Source organism: Neomonachus schauinslandi, chromosome 4 (genome assembly GCF_002201575.2).
Source record: "Neomonachus schauinslandi chromosome 4, ASM220157v2, whole genome shotgun sequence".
Classification (NCBI taxonomy): domain Eukaryota; kingdom Metazoa; phylum Chordata; class Mammalia; order Carnivora; family Phocidae; genus Neomonachus; species Neomonachus schauinslandi.
This window is the reverse complement of record NC_058406.1, coordinates 40,259,552-40,280,346: the sequence shown is the minus strand read 5'-3', so window position 1 is coordinate 40,280,346 and position 20,795 is coordinate 40,259,552. Positions and strand designations below refer to the sequence as shown.

Here is a 20,795-nt window from a genome sequence, read left to right as displayed (position 1 = left end):
AAAGACACTTAAATTCTTATTTGAATGTTAATTTTACTTTGCTTGAAATAAACTAAGTCTGTATTAAAAAGATCAAGTAAGAGTCTCATCTGACATGCTCTGAATCTCTCACAGCTACAAGCGAGGTCTCCTTCTGAACTTTTTAACACATAGCACCCCGTCTTACCTTCCTTAAAGCACATATTACTTCTATCTTGTATGAAAATAATTATGTACATGCCTCATTGCTTTTCTTAGAGGGCAGGGTTTCTGATTCATCCCCTGCCCTCCCCCACCCAACACCCCTGCTATAGCTTTGCAAAGAATAAACATTTAATACATTATGGTAGAGTACTTGTGAACATATGTCAAAATGGTCTTTCTCCTTTTAGCATAAATGTAAACACTGCCTCAGTATTAAGTCATATGTTACTTTATTCCCAACAGCATATTAGGTTGCACTCATAGTCCGTGTTGCACCTTGGGCCATATAATCCTGGAACACAGGTGGTCAACCTGCTAGGCAAAACTAATCTATAAAGATAGAAATCACAAGAGGCTGACTCCAAGGCATGAAATGGACAGGAATGAGGCAGGAAGGAATTCTGCAGGATGACAGATATGCTCTATATTTTGGGATACTGGTAAAAAGGGTATAAGCAAATGTCAAAACTCACCTAACTGTACACTTAAAATTTGTGGGTTTTTTTTACTGGATGTAATTGTATCTCAATAAAAGTAAATAAATAAGTAGTACTTGCCAGAATTCCATACAGATAACACTGCTTACAACAGCAATTACAAAATAGAAAATGACAGCAGTAACACCCATTCCTGTAGTCTCCTTTCTATTTGGAGAGCACAAAATCCTTAAACCATTCTGATAGTATTTAAGGTACCAGAGAGCCTTCACCAGCTAAGGTCTCTGGACACTCAAGACAAAAATGACATCATGCTAGTGGAAATCTACACCATTAAAAACTTTGAGGAGCCACAGGCCCACAACAGTGGAAGAATTTCCCCTCATTCATACCTCAAGTTATCATAGATAACGCCCTCATCTCCCACTCATCCCCCACTATAGAAGACCTCATGTCCCGCGAAAGATTTAGTTTCTATTTATACTACAGATAAAGCCTTAGGAAAGTATATTGAATCAGTACACAAGGCAACAGTAATATTAGGGGTCTAAGATCCTGGGAAGACAGCTGCCTTCCTTTCAAGAAAAGACATCAGAACTCAAATATATACAAGATCATCTTTAAGAGCTGTAACAGCCTGGAGGTCATTATACCAATTATGACGAATTATACTAAGTATCAGAAAGTATTAATAGTAACAGAACTAGAGTAAGATGGCCAGAGCAAGAACCAGAAGGCCAGAAGAAAAGTTCTTCTGACCGAAAGATCAGACCTTTTCAGTTCTCATAATACATGTGTCTCTAATATGCAGATACTGCATAATGATGTCAGTGTCAGATGCCATTAAGTATCTGTAACACGTAACTCCCTTCGGTCTGCTTCTGCTTAGAAATCTGGCATCCCGTATAGCTTGCGTTCAGAGACTATATGCACTAATGTACTAATCAGAAAGCCTAAGTATGCATACAAGTCTCAAGAGTTATATTTCTTGTTATGAATTAATAAACTGGAATACTAGTTTTATAATAGTAAATACAATGGCCATGAATTTCTTCCACAGTTACTATAAATCTGGTTAAGTCCTCCTTCAAAGATTTTCTGAGTCAACAAAGGCTGAGTGTCACATCAGCAATCCTTCTCAATTCAGTAGTATAAACGTCACCCTATAAAGACTTGCAGCAGTGCTTCTGAGGCTGTACCCCTGCCTTCCAAACTACCTCTAGCATGTAAACCCTAGGTCACTAGATCACAAATACAGGTCCACATCCCTTATCTGAGACCTTTGGTTCATATGGTTTGAAATTCACAATTTTAGAAAAATAATATATAGTACATAAACTGTGTCATACCTGCACTGGGGTCTAGGGTATCAAGCATTTAATTAATTTCACAATCCAGCATATTAGTATTTCTCTAGTACAACATATATTTACACTAACTATGATAAAGTCCATAAACAGCCACAGAGTTCAAAACAGGCTTTACTTCCAAATAAGAATATAATAAATTTAGGGGAAAAACCTTTGGAATTCAGAGATTAAGGGATTTCAAGATTATAGGTAAAGGGGTGTGTGTGTGTGTGTGTGTGTGTGTAAGTAGATTCCATGTCCAGCGTGGAGCCCAGTGCAGGGGTTGAACTCACAACCCCAAGATCAAGTCCTGAGCCGAGATCAAGAGTCTGACGCTTAACCGACTGAGCCACCCAGGCACTCCTGTGGGCTATTTTGTTCTAGTGACCTATTACATTGTAAAGTCTCAGGTCTTTCATTATTTCTTAAAAAAGATAATTTTATCTTCAAGTCAGAATTTCAAGCCAACCGATCAGTGGAGAGAACCACTTTCACAGCGTTTAATTAAGCACAGCTAATGACAATTTAAAGTTTTCACATCCTTTCTAAAGTTAAACATTAAGTACTAAATAGTAGCCTAAATTGTGCAAATTACTTAAAGGATGTTAATATATATTGACCTCAATGTAAATTTTCCATTTTTGCTGTGCTTCTCAAATATAGCTAGAATACTAAATACTGATTAATGTTATTTCACAAAAAATGACTGAAGGAAATGATGGAAGCATGCATGTTAAACTCCAGGTGGTTTGTGTTGTTGTATTAGTACTTCTCTGTGCGGTGATAATCCATTATTATCTTTCAACTTCACTTCTCTAACAAAAATTGCCCAGGGATTTTTTTCCTTATTTGGAAAAGACTAAGTCAGGGCCCAAAGTAATAAGGTCATGAAAAGACAAACAGTAAAAAGAACATTATGAAAATTTAAAGATGGGAAATTTTGGATAGCACACAAAATAATTTAGTTAGCATGAACAATAGTCAGAACCACAGTATTTTGGATTCTTAGTCCTAATTCTCTAATTCTAAGACTCATCCTTGGCCTCAATTTAGAATGGGGACATGCTCCAAAAGAAAAAATTTTTTGTGAAGAAACTGGTAAAAATGGTTTCCAGGAATTCAAGAGCTATGGCTAAGGGCTTAAGAAATGCTCAAGTTCTTGAGAAGTTAATGATCTACAATAAACTTACTTTACTTTCACAATGAGGGGGGAAAACTTTTTTAAAAAAGCAATTTAAAGGGGCGCCTGGGTGGCTCAGTCGTTAAGCGTCTGCCTTCGGCTCAGGTCATGATCCCAGGGTCCTGGGATCAAGCCCGGCATCGGGCTCCCTGCCACGGGAAACCTGCTTCTCCCTCTCCCACTCCCCCTGCTGTGTTCTGTCTCTCACTGTCTCTCTCTCTCTGTCAAATAAATAAATAAAATCTTTAAAAAAAAAAGGGGGGGCAATTTAAAAGCTCTCATTTTCTGGTCAGGTCTAATTTTACTTCGGGTTTCTTAAAAAGGAAAAAAAAAAGTTCAAGAAGGAAGAAGAGTGAATATGCAAGCACAAAATGGTGGATTAGTCAAGCAGGATGTCACGTATCAGAAATTTACACTTACTCCTCTTCAGGGTGACTACAGTATCAAAGTAGAATTACCCTCAAGAATTTGCCACTACCTTTCTACTCTCATGTCTTGTGAATATAAAATACTCATCACTCAACAAATTCTAAAGCTTAGTATCTGCTCCTACGCTCTTCTCCCCATCTAGTAGGCTTTCAGTGAGCTGTAATAGGAAGAGTCTTTTGTTTATTCTTGGCATTTCAATAGGAATGATCTAAGTCCCTATCTTATATCTTAGATGTAAAAAGATTCAGTACTTTTTAATGATTAATCAATGCAGTTAGCATTTTAGAAGGATCTTTGCAGAAAGTTTATTTCATTGTGATAATGATGTAAATTATTATCTGTCAATAGACTAGTGATAACTTGGGTTTATGACCATTTTAAAATATTACTGCTGGGGCAACTGGGTGGCGTAGTCAGGTAAGCATCTGACTCTTGGTTTTGGCTCAGATCCTAATCTCAGGGTCGTGAGATCATGCACATGTCAGAGTTTGCTTGAGATTCTTCCTCTCCTTTTGCCCCTCCTACTCATGTCTCTCTCTCAAATAAATAAATCTTAAAAAAAAAAATTACTGCTAGTGTAATTCAATATCTGACAGAAAGAACATTCTATTTGGAGAAAACTTGATCACACACATAGAAACTATCATGTTATTTTTTTTTTTTTTTTTTTTTATTTGAGAGAGAGAGAATGAGAGACAGAGAGCATGAGAGGGAGGAGGGTCAGAGGGAGAAGCAGACTCCCTGCCGAGCAGGGAGCCCGATGCGGGACTCGATCCGGGGACTCCAGGATCATGACCTGAGCCGAAGGCAGCCGCCCAACCAACTGAGCCACCCAGGCGCCCCTATCATGTTATTTTTTAAGTCTCAATTTCTTCATGTGTATAAGAAATATCAACTACTTCATACTACTGTTCATTCCATATTTACTGAATACTCACTAAATGCCAGCCACTGCTCGAGAGGCTAGAGATAAAATAATGAAGTTTCTGTTCTCACGGAGTTTATATTCCAGAGGAGAGAAACAGACAATAAACAAGAAAAAATAAATTCAGCAGCTAACAATAAACACCATGAAAAAATAAAACAAGATCATTGTGATAATGACTGACAATGAGGTCTACTTTAGATGTTATGGAAAGGCTTCTCTGAGCAGTGACATCTGAATGAAGACCTGTATAACAAGAAGGAATCAGCCATGCCACAGACCAGGAGTAATAACAGTCTGAGAAGCCAGAAAACTATGCAAAGGCCCTGAGGCAGGAACAAGTCTGAGGTGCTCTAGGAATAGAAAAAAAAATCTAGAGTGGATAGAGAGTGGTAAGCAGAGGGAGCAGTACTATAGCAAAATAAGTGGAGGCAGATAACCAAGCACATATAAGTCATAATAAAGAGTTTGGATGTTTTCCTAAAGTCACTAGAGAATTTTAAGCAGGGAAATAACATGAGCTTTTGTTTTTCTTTTTTTTTTTTTTTTAAGATCACTTGGGCTGACAGAAAATGCATTTTAGAGAGCAAAAATGGAAACAGAACAGTTATGAGGTTTTTGCAACAGGTCAAGTGAGACATGATGGTGGTTTATGTGCTACTATGGCAGCAAGAAAAAATGGGAGAGGGGCACCTGGGTGGCTCAGTAGTCAAGCATCTACCTTCGGCGCAGGTCATGATCCCACGGTACTGGGATTGAGCCTCACGTCAGGCTCCCTGCTCAGCGGGAAGCCTGCTTCTCCCTCTCCCACTCCCCTTGCTTGTGTTCCCTCTCTCCGTGTCTCTGTCAAAATAAATAAATAAAATCTTTAAAAAAGAAAAAATGGGAGATGTTGAGAGGCTTAATGAGGTGATATATTTGACAATATTAGAAAATACCTAAAACAATAGATTAACATCTAGTAGAGGCTTGTGCCAGATTGTATTTTCCAACAATGGCCTACAATAATATGTCTCATTCCACAAGCTCTTTTTTAAGATTTTTTTAAATTTATGGGCGCCTGGGTGGCTCAGTTGGTTAAGCGACTGCCTTCGGCTCAGGTCATGATCCTGCAGTCCCAGGATCCAGTCCCGTGTCGGGCTCCCTGCTCAGCGGGGAGCCTGCTTCTCCCTCTGACCCTCCCCCCTCTCATGCTCTCTCTCTCTATCTCATTCTCTCTCTCAAATAAATAAATAAAATCTTTAAAAAAAAAAAAGATTTTTAAAAATTTATTTATTTGACAGAGACACAGTGAGAGAGGGAACACAAGCAGGGAGAGTGGGAGAGGGAGAAGCAGGCTCCTGGCCGAGCAGGGAGCCCGATGCGGGGCTCGATCCCAGGACCCTGGGATCATGACCTGAGCCAAAGGCAGACGCTTAACGACTAAGCCATCCAGGTGCCCCATCCCACAAGATCTTCTAAAATTTTGCCACTCCCTCATTAAAAAGTGGAGCCTTTTACCTGTGGGTGGTCTTCATAAACTGTCTTAAGTAAGTAAACTGAGTATTAACCAACTGAGTAGAACTATAATAATGCCGATTATTGTACCTTCTCCAGCATCACAAACAGCATAGGAATCTTAATCTCCCAAAGCCAGATAACCGAGATCTCACTAAGTAAGGATGAAAGAGAAATGATATCCTTTGTTCAATTTGCTACTTGAAGAAATGCAACACTAAATTATATGGAAAATTTTTAATAAAATGTTATTAAGTGTAGAATATCATGTAGAAGATGATCTAGTTATATAAAATATACATACATGTATATTTAAGCATAAACAGTTTTTAGGAAAACGATTCTCCAAAACACAGACAGGAATTTCAGATGGGACTTTTCTTCCATCTACTATATGTGCTTTTCAGTACTGTTTCAATTTCTTAAAATTAAGGGTGTCATCTCTTCAAGAACAATAAAACCATTGTTTTAAAGCTTTAAAAAAAGAGGAATCAATGTCACCAAGTTCTGCAGAGACGGTGCTTTAAAATTAAGTGTGAAAAAGGAAAAAGTACCCATCGGGTTTAGCAACAAAGCTATCATTGGAGACCTTTGCTAGGGTTTTCAGTAAAATCTGGAGGTAAAGACTGCTGCAGAGTATATGTAAGATGGATGGTTACAAACAGTGTAGAAAACTCTTTCCACAGGTTTAAGAAGAGAGGTCAGGATGGTATTTCCGGGGAGACACAGAATAAGCGACACATTTTTCGACTTGGGAGAAATATGACCATGTTAATTTGTTAATGAAAAAGTCAGTAGGTCCTAAAATTCATATGGAAATTCCAAGGACCCAGAATAACCAAAACAATCTTAAAAAAAAAGAAAAGAAAAGAAAAAGACTGAAAGACATACTTCCCAATTTCAAAACTGATTACAAAGCCATAATAATTAAAACAGTGTGACACTGACATAAGGAGAGAAATAAACCTTCATGTTTATGGTCAACTGATTTTCAACAAGGTCCCAAGATAAAGAATAGTCTTTTCAATACATGGTGCTAGAATAATTGGATAGCTACATATGAAAGAATAAAAAATAAGAATATATAATTTAAGAGAAAGAATGTGACCCTTAGCTCACACCATATACAAAAATTAATTCAAAATGAATCAAAGACCTAAACATAACAGCTTAAACTTTAAACTCTTAGAAGAAAGCAGTTATAAAACTTTGTGACCTTAAATAAAGCAATGGTTTGTCATCAAAAGCACAAGCAACAAAAGATAAGGTTAAATTACACGTAATCAAATTTGAAAATTTTGTGCTTCAAAGAACACCATCAAGAAAGTAAAAAGACAGGGTGGCTCAGTTGGTTAAGCGGCTGCCTTGAGCTCAGTCAAGCCCCACATTGGGCTCTCTACTCAGCAGGGAGTCTGCTTCTCCCTCTGCCTCTCCCACCTGCTCATGCTCTCTCTCTCTCTCTCTCTCACTCTCTCTCAAATAAAATCTTAAAAAGAAAAAAAGAAAGTAAAAAGACAACCCACAGAAAGAAAATATTTGCAAATCATTTATCTAATAAGGGACTTGTATCTAGAATATATAAAAAAGTCTTACAACTCAAAAGAAAAAAAAAAACACAATTTAAAAATTAGCAAAGCATCTGGGAGCACCTGAGTGGCTCAGCTGGTTAAGCATCCAACTCTTGATTTTGGCGGAAGTCACAATCTCAGGGTCATGAGATCGAGCCCCACCTCTGGCTCCATGCTGGTGTAGAGCCTACTTAAAATTCTCTCTTCCTCTCCCTCTGCCCCTTGCCCCCACCCCCTTGCTCTCTCTCGCTCGCTCTCTCTCTCAAAAAACAAAAATAAAAATAAAAAAATAAAAATTAGCAAAGGATCTGAATAGATATTTCTCTAGAAAAGATACAAATGGCCAATAATCATATGAAAAGATGTTCAACATCAGCAGCCATCATGGAAACACAAATCAAAACCGTAATAACATACTACTTCACACCCACTTAGGATGGCTATAATCAAAATAACAGATAATAACAATATTGGCAAGGATACAGAGAAACTGGAACCCTTATACCTCTGGTGGGAATGTAAAATGGTGCTGCTGCTTTGGAAAACAGTCTGACAATTCCTCAAAAGGTTAAACAAAGAGTCACCATATGATCCAGCAATTCCACTCCTATGTATATCTTAGAGACATGAAAACATACGTCCACACCAAAACTTATGTACACAAACGTTCATAGTAGCATTAGTCACAATACCTAAAAAAAAAGGAAACAACTCAAATGTCTGCTAACTGATGAATGGATAAATACAAATGTGTAATACTCATACAACAGAATATTCAGAAGTAAAAAGTACTGATATGTGCTATAATATGGATGAACCTTGAAAACATTATGCTAAAAGAAAGAAGCCATATTACAATCATTTAAAGAACACTTTTATAATATGATTCTACTTATATGAAATGTACAAAACAGGCAAATCTGTAGAAACCAAAAGTAGATTAGTGGTTGCCTAGGCTAGGGGTGAAACACTGGTAATAATATAATGCAAATAGTGTTTCGTTTGGGGGTGATGAAAGTTTTCTAAAATTGACCGTGGAGATGGTTACACAATTCTGTGAGTATACTAAAAACGATTTAATTGTATCCTTCAAATAGATGATATGTGAATTATTACCTGAATAAAACTGTTAAACACACACAAAAAAAGAAAAAAAAGCAACCCAAAGATTTCCTAAAAATTTCCACATGAAATTGTCATAACAAAGATGTTTAGTTGTTGTATTGCAAAATTAATACTCTTAAAATAAACCACAAAAGTCCATACATAGAAAGGAAGTTTAAGACACATGAGAGAAAAGGAAGTAGAGAAAGCAGAAAAGGAGGCATGCCTGGGTGGCTCAGTTGTTAAGCATCTGACTCAGGGTCAGGTTATGATCCCAGGGTCCTGGGATCCAGCCCCTGCATCGGGCTCCCTGCTCAGCGGGGAGTCTGCTTCTCCCTCTCCGACTCCCCCTGCTTGTGTTCCTGCTCTCACTCTCTCTCTCTCTTTGTCAAATAAATAAATAAAATCTTAAAAAAAAAAAAAAAGCAGAAGAGGAGAAAACCTATAGACTTGGGGTCCTTGAAAATTTGTGAGCCGATAGAATCCAGAATACCCAAGGATTACCTCTTCCACTCTGATGGGGAAGGATACAGGTAGGGTTAGCAGGAAAGTAGGTATACTAGTAAGTGTGGGTACAAGATGTTAAGAGTGTTCCCAATAGGGGCGCCTGGGTGGCTCAGTCGTTAAGCGTCTGCCTTCGGCTCAGGTCATGATCCCTGAGTCCTGGGATGGAACCCTGCATCAGGCTCCCTGCTCAGCAGGAAGCCTGCTTCTCCCTCTCCCACTCCCCCTGCTTGCGTTCCCTCTCTGGCTGTGTCTCTCTGTCAAATAAATCTTTTAAAAAAAAGAGAGAGAGAGAGAAAAAGAAAAGAGTGTTCCCACTAAATGTACTCCATTGTCTCTGGGGAGCATGGCACCTTCTCTGAATGATGGAGGAAAGAGAAGGGTTGAGAGAATGTACAGACAGTTGTCAAAGCAACAAAGCAAATATTCACCCAATATTTTATCTACCCATCTATGCTATAACAGTAAGGCTAAAATACAAGAAATGAAATAAGTAGACAATCCTAGCATGAAGGCCTAATGTGAACAAACTCCAGGAAATAGAAAATCGACTTTCAAAATAATCTTAACATTGTCACGTGAATGGGAAAAAATTAATTATGAATACCTCAAAACACTTCCTTTGAATATAATTCCATTTGTATGATTTCATGTACCTTGTAAACTTAACTTTTGCAAAAAAAGTAAAGTCCTTTTTTTTAAGGAACTAGTTCAAGAGAATCCTGCATGATAAAATGAGAAGGAAAATAAATGATTGGGGGGCGCCTGGGTGGCTCAGTCGTTAAGTGGCTGCCTTCGGCTCAGGTAATGGTCCCAGGGTCCTGGGATCAAGCCCCAAGTCGGGCTCCCTGCTCTGCGGGAAGCCTGCTTCTCCCTCTCCCACTCCCCCTGCTTGTGTTCCCTCTCTCGCTATGTCTCTCTCTGTCAAATAAATAAAATCTTTAAAAATAAAAAATAAAAATAAATGATTGGGCTGGCCATTTGTCTGTCTCTCTATAAGCAATAAAAGGAATAAATCCTTAATCTAAATCACTTGAGCACTGTCCTGGCTTTGATTGGAATTATGTAAGTATTTGAAAATCTGATCCTATGACAACTGCCACATATAGGAGTGGCATAAGAACAATCTATTTTCCATCCTTCCACAAATTATTACCATTAACAAAAACTGCTTGTAACAGAAGCAAGAGCTGACTGCTTGTCTGATACAACTCACTAAGCAAAAGAACCCACACAGTTCTACAGGCTCTGGATAATTAAACAAAAGCCGCTGCTGTTGATATAAGCTCAATCGTGTTTTACATAAACCATGGAAACGTACATATTTGTTATTAGCACATTCTGCAAAACTTACAAGGCTGTGTAAAACATAATCTCATCTCTAAACCAAGTTTTAAGGGCGTTGGACATTCTATTCACTACAAGAACAATGTGCCACACTGTAGGACTTGAAAATCATAATGCTCAGTACTGTCATTGAGGAGTTTACAAACTTGTTGTACAGATAAAGAATGTACTATAGATACGGCTAGTTAATGATAACAAATATAAAATGATTAAGTTCCCAAAGAATTATATGAGCAAGTTTCAAGGCTATTGAAATGGAAAAATCAAGGCTGACCAGGGTATTCAAGAAAGCAAACAATACAAAATTTCCATATACTTCTTCCCACTGATAATACTTACCATTTTAGAAACTTCCTTTGTTTTCTTTTCAGGACATTTAGATTAGATACAATTTTTCTTTTGTTCCTTTTACAATTCAAAAGCGACTTTATTAGTTTTGGACTTCTAATATATACCATTTAAGCTTAATAAAAACTGTCAAGAATGGTTTATTTAGAAAAGTATAAATTCACTTTTTTTTTTTTTTAAGATTTTATTTATTTATTTGACACAGAGAGAGAAAGCACAAGTAGGCAGAGCAGCAGGCAGAGAGAGAGAGAGAAGCAGGCTCTCCACCGAGCAGGGAGCCGGATGCGGGGCTTGATCCCAGGACCCGGGGATCATGACCTGAGCCAAAGGCAGCCGACCAACCGACTGAGCCACCCAGGCGCCCCTATAAATTCACTTTTAACTGTTTGATGGGAGTGGTGCTGAGATCTTTCTAGGAGAATCTGAAACTACCTCTTTTACATCTTTGCAAGAAAAATACATATACTTATGCTCTTCAAAAATTTTGATCTTCCAAACATTTCTAAGGACAGCCAAATAACTCTTAAATGTGTTTCAACTACCAGTGGTTTTTTGTTGTTGTTTTTTTAATTTTTGATTTATTTATTTGAGAGGGAGAGAGAGAGAGCAAGGGAGAGTACAAGAGCAGCGGGAGGGAGAAGCAGACTCCCCGCTGAGCAGGGAGCCCAAAGCAGGGCTGGATTCCAGATTCCAGGACACTGATCATGACCTGAGCCTAAGGCAGACGCTTAACAGACTGAGCCACCCGGGGTAGCCCCCAACTACCAGTAGTTCTGAAATGCAAAATCTCTTCCAGGCAGCATGTAATAGGGAAGAACATATGATTTTTCTAATGATTCTTTTTACAAAAAATACCTTGAGTGGCCCTGGTAACTTATTAATTCACTGTTGCTAACTTTCTCTCCAAAATGTTATAAAAACAATATAAAGAGAGTTAAATAAACATTTTGGAGTAATGATGAAACAAATCATATTTTATATATATATATATATTTTTTAAAGATTTTATTTATTTATTTGAGAGAGAGAGCACGAGAGGGAAGAGGGCAGAGGGAGAAGCAGACCCCCTGCCGAGCAGGGAGCCCGATGTGGGACTCGATCCCGGGACTCCAGGATCATGACCTGAGCCGAAGGCAGTCGCTTAACCAACTGAGCCACCCAGGCGCCCCAAAACAAATCATATTTTATAATCTCAACTAGTTCCTCAAACAACCTGATTAACCTTTAATGTATCCCTAGCCATTCCTTTTTTCCAGGTCCCAAGGCCATTGATCTAAATCTTTTACTACACTCTTTAAGTACTAACTCTACCCTCATTTTTAACATGGATTTTGATTCCTGTCCCTACAACATTTAAGCAAAATCCTACCTTAGAAGCCTTACCCCTTAATTTCATATCCCTCTCTGCCTCTTTCACAATAAAACATCTTGAGCAATCTACACTCACTTTTTCTACTTCTTACACCTTAGTCTTTAAACCACTCCAATCTGCCTTTCTTCCACCCCTACAACCCCATAGAAACTGATCTCACTAAGGGCATCAATGATCTCCAAACTGATCAATCCAGTAGATCCTTTTAGTCTTCATCTATTCAGTCCTCCCAACAGTATTCAGGCCAACTCACTATTCCCACCCTGACTGCCACATTCTTCTGGTTTCTCTCTTGTATCTCTGGCTGTCCCTTGTCACTCTCCTGTGCAGGCTTTTTTCTCTGTCAATCCCCTGAATATGACTGTGGTTTAAAAATCTGTCCACAGGGGCGCCTGGGTGGCTCAGTCGTTAAGCGTCTGCCTTCGGCTCAGGTCATGATCCCAGGGTCCTGGGATTGAGCCCCACATCAGGCTCCCTGCTCCGCGGGAAGCCTGCTTCTCCCTCTCCCACTCCCCCTGCTTGTGTTCCCTCTCTCGCTGTGTCTCTCTTTGTCAAATAAATAAATAAAATCTTTAAAAAAAAAACAAAAACAAAAAACAAAATCTGTCCACAAATTCTTTGACACTCCTTTCAAAAGGTAGGGCCTAATTCCCCTTCCAATGCCTGAAATTCCCATTCCCATTCTCATGAGCTAAACTGTATGGTGCATTTCTAATGAACAGAATAAGGCAGAAGTGATGTTCTCAGACTAAGTCATAAAAGGCACTGCGGCTACCTCCTCGCTTTCACTTTGATCACTCCCCCTCTGGGTGAAGTCATAAAGCCTATCATAATGACACCAGTCTAGCCCAATGAAGAGGCTAGCTGGTGAGGAACTGAGGCCACATTCCAACAGCCAGCAAGGAACTGACGCCTTGTGCCAACTACTGTGTGAGTGAGTCATCCTAGAAGCAGATCCTCCAACTCCAGTCAAGTCTTTCACAGGACTGCAACCCTAGCCAATGTCTTGACCGCAACTTCTTGAGACCCTGAGCCAGAACCACCCAGCTAAGTCACTCCCAAAGTTCTGAACCACAGAAACTCTAATGTTTGTTGTTTTAAATTGTTAAGTATTGGGGGTAATTGATTACAAAGCAATAACTAATCCAAAGATGTTTCTGAGCATCCTCATTATTCTCTCTCAATTCTCCATATATAAAGCTAATATGTATCTGTAACCAGATTTTTTCCTGAATTCCAGACTATAGGACATCTTTATATCAATTTCAATATGCCCCAAAGCAACCTCTCCCCCAACCTGCTCTTCCTATCTTCCCTATCATCATTCCCCATGTAAAACCAAAAACCTGCATTTCATTAGACAACTCCTCCCCCTTTCACTCATATCCAATCACTAAGTCCTGTCGATATGACCTGATTATTTCTCTGTAATGACAGTCTTCTTTAAAGGATACAAATTTTACCTGTACCTCCTGATCAATTTTAAAATCATAGAGACAACCAGACATTATGTGCCACCTGATGTAATGTTTCACCTATGAAGAATTCTTGCCCAAAAGAAAAAAAAAACTGAATTTGATTAAGTTTCTAGCTCTAATTATCAGTTTATACAGTTCCTATATTGTAGGAAATACAAACAACAAAGGAACATGTTTAAACATACCACAAGAATGCCGCCAGCAAAATCCAGAATGTAGAAAATCCCACAGAATAAATGATCTTGTTTCTTCAACAAACAAGAAAAAAGAAAGAAATGGAATTGGAATCCTGACTCCAACTGGTGAGGGAGAAATGTTTGAGACAAGGAAACTGAACACTGACTAGATATTTTATATTAGTAAATTAGTAATACTTAGTTGTAATAATGGTATTGTGATAACTTTTAAAAGAGAGAGACCTTAACTTTTAGTAATACATCTGAAATATTCACAAATGAAAGGATATAGTATCTGGGATCTGCTTTAAAATGAACCAATGGGGAAGGAAGGAGTTGGTGGAAGTATTAACAAAACAAGATTGGCCATATGTTGATAACTATACAAGCTGGATGACAGGAATTCATTTTATTATCCTCTTCTATATGTTTGAAATTTTCTATAATCAAAATTTTTCTATAACAAAGAGTACTTACAACACTTAATGATTTTCACTGCCCTGGGGGAAAAATTCAAATTCCTTAGCATAGTTTACCAAGAAAGTCTTTCATTATCTGGCCCCTACCCACCTCTTCAGCTCATCTCATGTCCATCTCACAGCCCAAACTCCAGGACTGTCTAACTCCTTACTCTTGTCTCCTCCGAAAACATTTACTTCCTCTATCTCAAGCAGTTATCTCTCTCTGCTCACATAGCTAACCTCTATTCATCATTCAGGTCATAGCAAACCTGTTTCTTCCAGGCAACATTTCCTGACTTTCCAAGACTGAGTCTTGGACCTCCCTACATACCCAAGCATCCTATGCTTCCCTGATCACGTTTCTTGCTTGCTGTATCCCCCAGTAGACTCTAGGTATCATGAAAGCATGGATTATTTCCATTTTATTGCCATTTTAACGCCTCCTTCTGGCACTGCACCTGGCACACAGTAGGTTCTCAGTAAACATTTGATAAACTTACAAAAGGCATGATCTTTACTAACTTTCTAACCTTCCAACTCCCCATATATCTATAACTCCCTCAATTTTCCTTCCTTTCTCACCTTCCTTTGTGATCATGATTCACATAAATGGTTGGCTGTTCACAGTGTTCCCAAATTTATACCTTAGCCCTCCCTAGGTATCTAATAAACTTACTTATATGCTATAATCTAACAGATCTTCATTTCCAGGCCTAACCTATGGCTCCCAATGCCTTCTGGACTCAATATCCTGCTATCTCCCATATACATTTTTACACTAGAGCTGCTCAGAAATCCTCAGTATCTTCTTTTTATTATTATTATTATGTTATGTTAATCACCATACATCATTAGTTTTTGATGTAGTGTTCCATGATTCATTGTTTGCGTATAACACCCAGTGCTCCATGCAGTACGTGCCCTCTTTAATACCCATCACCAGGATAGCCCATCCCCCCACCCCCCAGAAATCCTTAGTATCTTCTTAATGCACTTTTATGTTCTCAAGTTTCCCATTTTGTGCATATTTCCTCTTGCCTGAAATGCCCTTTTTCTCTTCTTCCTTTATCCTATAAATCTCAGCTCAAATGTTTCCCTCGCCTTTTCCAGGCAATGTTCCCACAGCACTCTATTCTTACTTCTATTGTAGAATTTATCATATTGTTTTGAAATTTATCATATTGTTTTGAAATTATGTTTAGGTGTCCGCTGCTAGACTGTGAGTTCCTAGGTAGAAGGGACTCTCCTTCATTCTGTACCACCACCATATATAATACAATGCCAGTTACAAAGTCGGCCCCAAATAAATGCTTGCTGAATGAACTACGTTATATTGTTTCTAATACTTAAGAGACTGGACTAGAGCTGAAAAGACTGTCTCAATCTACTTTCCTAAAAGAGACAGTTTCTCTCTTCATGTATTGGGCAGAACAATACTATTATGAAGCTCTTTTTCAAAAACTGAAAATTCACAGAGTATGAAAATAAAAGAAAGATAAAGTAAAAATACATTCATTCCCAGAGAACAGGTCTAGGTCTGGGCCCAGGCCCAGAGAAAAAGATCCAGGCTGAGATGACATTTAGGTGAATCTATTCAGTTCACGGCAATCCCAGTGATTCTAACCCAACTCTGAGATTATCCCAGTATCAATTTTCAGTACAGGGGAACTCTAAAGCAAGGCCAATCAACTTTAGTTCAGGGTTTTCATGGCCACCCTGGAATAGATCTCCAACCACAGAACCAGACCAGAGCCTAAGTGATTTTGGAAACAAGGGACAGAGTGACTTGCTATTTATTACTCTGCTAAAAGGCTAATGTAACTAATTCAGATACTCTTTCTGGAAGATGTAGCTCCAAGTTATTAGCCCCATGCAAATCGCTAAACTGTACCTTCTAAGCCTTCTGAATCCTAATGTACTAAAACAATGTCTAAGTATACAGAAGCCCTTGCCAATGTTCAACGTGTCTCCTACTTTAAGTGTATACCTATCCTCTTTTCATCTTTGCTGGACCTCCTCTAATTTGGGATTAGGTATCATTTTATTTCACAAGATCATTTTACTTTATAATATTTCCCTGCTGTTTCTCCACAAGCAAATGCTTTAATACCAAAGAACTAGAAAAGGGAAAAAAAAAAAAAAAAAAGGGACTTCTAAAGAGCCATTAGTGAGAAATATGATACCTCCTTCAGCTGGCAACGATGATGTTTTATAGAGTCTGGTCTCAGAAGGCAGAAATTAGGTACTGGGGGAAGGGGAGGAAGAAGTATATGAAAAACCTATATTTAGTTAATAAGGAAAGGAGAGATTTATCAAGGTATTCAAAAACTAAAAGGGCAAGGAGGCAAAAAAAGGATACACTAAGGAAAAAAAAACCATACAGGAAAAAGGAGCTGGGCTGGGCTAGGAGCTCCTAAGAACCCCAGCTTGGGGCCTCTCCGGTATGGCCCTAGATTTAGACCAATACAAATGTGGGATTTGTAGAGTTAACTTAATTCCATAGTGCTACTTACTGAAATTACTCTACCTTGAATAGGCTGGAAAGGGTCCATTGGAATTTCTGATTATCACATCTAATGAAACCCAACATTACTCTTTATCTGAGCCATGGGATTTCATAATTCCAGAGTTCTGAGGATATAATGTTCAGTTTCATCTCTTTCATGGCTACCTAAAGATAATCTTGAACGACGGGCTTATATCTCATTCAGGTTTGGTTTTTTTCTCCCTTTAAAAATTATGTAGGGAAAGGATGTTGATAGTTAAAGGATGCTCAAAGTTATATTTTTTTACTCCTGCAGACTAGCCTTTAGTAACTCACAGCTTGCACTTAACTTCTCTCCCCTGAAGATAAGTGCAGTGAAAATAGAAAGCCAGCAATCTGGAATCCTGATTACACCACTTACTGCTTAGCTTTGTGATCTTGAGCAAATTACTTAAAAGCCTGGAGCCTCTATAAAATGAGGATAACAAATACCTACCTTGCATAGTTACTGTGAGTGAAATGAATTAAGGGAACCACTAAACTAGAATATAAGCTCCAGAGAAAAACAATGGTGAATACCTTGATCTCTGTTGATTCTTGCTCACAAGCACACACCTAGCCCAAAGCAATAATAATTAACATACAGCGCGAGTTCAATAAATGGTTTTCAAACGAACGAATAAATACTAGTGCTCCCACTTCTCTCAACATTAACCCTTCTTCTATAATTTTTTTTCTTCTTTTATAATTTTCTGAAGGCTTCAGGGAATTGTTTTGTCCTTTTAAGTGGTTTCTTTCCTCTAGTTGGCTATTATTAACTATACACTATTCAGAGACAGTACTTTTTTAAGTAATTTCTCTAATACCACCCACCTTCTATTTCTAATGCGGTAGGTGTGGAACGGATAATCAGAACATAAGATTCATGGCAATTCGTGCACTTGCCCACGGCCACTGGTTCGTGTTTAATGACAGTGAAGCCCTAAATTCAGCCCTCCCCAGAATACAACTTTCAGGAGACGCCGCACTATCCGTTCCGTCTTCGCTAACGAGAAACGCCTGGGTGGGAAATCCTTGGCTTCAAAAGTTAAGGCGTCGGTTACGCTCGCCTCTCACAGAATAGAGGAGTGCGTCCCATGAAAGAAACACTCAGTTTGGGCAGACAGCGGGGATTTCGGACTCCTTCGTGTGGCCCGAGAGCCAGTCACCTCAGGACCTGGCGAAGCTTGTGTGACCACTGCTTGGAGAAAACAGCGCCCTTTAATCCCTGGAGGGAAGCTAAGGGGCGCGGCAGTCTACAGGGTCGGGGGGCGGGGGAGCAATGTCAAGTTCATGACAATGTGGGGAAACCACACGCACTGCGTAACCTGCCCTTTTAAATCATGGCTACGACCACCCTCACCCGCCTACACCCGCGCTGGATCCCACCACAGCTTAATACCGGACCCTAAAAAAGGAACGCGGCTCGCCCCTAACCCATAAATCAGACAGCCACTGCCTGGTTATTGGCTGCGCCACCATCTCCTTCACCCTCATTGGCTATCCGGGACGTAAAACCTCCCCTCACGAGGGAACCCTCTCGTACGGCGGCACCCCCAGCTTAGCAACCTCTACCCGACTACCAAAAAGCCCGCCCCCCCCCCAGGGATAGCGACCCCCGAGGCGCTCGGAGCTTTGCCCCACGAGGTCTCACCGTGTAATAGGAAAGCAGCCCTGCATTGTAGTCCAGCACAAACCAACGGTACTGCCAGCCCTTCATCACGTTAGTCCATTTACTCAGCGGCCCTTCCATGATAGACGCCATCTTGGGAGCCGCCAATGACAACAAACGACCTGACGTCACTCGCCTATAAGGCATTCACTGTGGGGGGCGGGGCCGCCACGGGAAGGGGCGGGACCAGGCGGGGCCGGGGCGGGGCCAGCTGCTGCTGCTCCTCGTAAACTCAACCACCCATGCCCCCAGCTATCAACCTCAAACAAGCTTTCATGGGGCGTGTGTTGTGTGCAGAACTGGGTGCCAGGGATGTGAGGAATGCAAGCATGAATACCGCTAAGATTATTTATTAACATAAATAATTTTATTACCCATGATGATACCTTACAGGTCCCAAAGATTTCACATCTGATATTCATTTATGCCTTCATTTCACAAATCCATTCATTTAAGAAATACTTGCTATTTTGTGTTAGATACTCTTAGGCTTTGGGGATTCAGCAGAGACTTCATGAGTAGAGGGGAACAGGCAATAAAATAAATAGTAAATTACATAGTATATATATATATTTTAAGATTTTATTTATTTATTTGACACAGAGAGACACAGTGAAAGAGGGAACACAAGCAGGGGCAGTGGGAGAGGGAGAAGCAGGCTTCCCGCCAGGCAGGGAGACCGACTTGGGGCTTGATCCCAGAACCCTGGGACCATGACCTGAGCCAAAGGCAGACGCTTAACGACTGAGCCACCCAGGTGCCCCAAATTACATAGTATATTAAACACTGGTAAGTGCTATGGGGAAAAATTAAGCAAGGAAAGAAGCAGAAAGTGGGAGATGCAATTTTAAATTCCCAAATAGAGAAGGCTTGAATGAGAAGGTAACAAACTTTGAGCAAAGACCTAAAGAAAGTGAAGGAGGGAACCTGGCAGAAGAGCCTTCCAAGGGAAGGAATAACAAGTGCAAAGACCTTTAGCCTGGCATGTTGAAGGAACAGCAAGTTCAGTATGAGTGGATGTCATGAGCACACTATGAAGTGCATACACAAGTTTTGTCTTTCCACAATGTCAGCTTTATTCAATCATAAAGCAAATTTAATCACAATTATAAAGCAGGTTCAGGATTCCAAATTCAATGACATTTCACCATGTGATTAAACTTGGTTTCTTACACAGCACACAGAGCAGGACAGAAGACAAACCACAACCAACAAGATTACAGAAAGGTATAGGAAGTTAAGGAACAAACGCAAAGTCTGTCTGTGGGTGCACAGCTGAGATAAGGCCCCAGTCTGATCCAGGTCAGCTCTCAACACTTACTGCTTATTATGTTCAAGTAGTGAAAGATAGTTCTGTTCAGAGATCATATTGAGCAAGCCTCTGGCAGCAGTTGAATTTTTAAGTGGTCAGACATAGAGAGGTCATGTCTGAAGAGTCTGTTTGGGGCAAAAATCCTCCCCTTTTTGAAGGCATTTAATTGGTCCTGGGACCCTGAAGACCTCCTCTGGTTCTGCTTGCTATCAGTTCTGGGCTGTCAGCTGATGCTGGTCCCAGAGATATCGCGTAGGTGCTGTACCTTTAACTACTTGTGTCATTGCTTGACACAGGCTCCTGCTTGACATGAGAGACTCCATTTTGCTCTCTACAGTGGAACAGGGTGCCAGGGAGAAAGTTGTAGGAAACAAGGTCAGAGAAGTAAGGGTAGATCACTGAGAGCCTATAAGGACAATGAAAATACCGTCCTGCTATATTAGGCACTGTTCAAGGTCCTGGGAATGCAACAGTGAAGGATCCAGAAAGTTTCCTTGCTTTCTAAAAGCTAAAGTTGGTGATGAAAAGCAAATACTAAAAAAGTAAATAAGAAAAATATCTAATACTGATTTAAAAAACAAAAACAAAACCTTGCAGAAAATTTAAGTAAGTTGATATAATAGGAAGCCAGTGAATGACTACTTTATATTGGGGGTGGAGGATCTAGAAATGGCATTTAGATTAAGATGTGAAGGGTAAGAAAGAGCCAGCAATGAAAATATGAGGGAAAGAACTAAAAAGGGAGCTGAGAAGTGAGGCATTAGCTAGAAGTGGAGGTGAGCTAGAAGGGAGAGGTTTTCTTTGTCTTTTATTTATTTTTTGAACTTAAAAAGTATTTTTATTCAGGTACTGTGTTGTGAATCCCTTCTCTTTGCTGATAACACAAACTCTAGGAAAAAGAATATCACCAAGGGAGCTAAACCGAGAAC

The 20,795-nt window shown here is 39.5% G+C and overlaps 1 protein-coding gene across 4 annotated transcripts in view; it reads right to left on the bottom strand.

Moving 5' to 3' along the window:
• Positions 1–18,660, bottom strand: part of OSBPL9 (oxysterol binding protein like 9) — a 170,518-nt gene extending 151,858 nt beyond the window's left edge. For 2 of the 4 annotated variants that reach the window (XM_044914509.1, XM_044914510.1), the window contains exon 1: positions 18,537–18,652. In XM_044914509.1, coding sequence (XP_044770444.1) covers positions 18,537–18,647 — 111 coding nt within the window. In that variant the 5' untranslated portion in view covers positions 18,648–18,652. Of the gene's footprint in view, positions 1–18,536 lie in introns of all 4 variants that reach the window. The other 2 variants (XM_021684302.1, XM_044914511.1) reach the window with 2 other exon arrangements.
• Between the last annotated feature and the right edge of the window lie 2,135 nt (positions 18,661–20,795).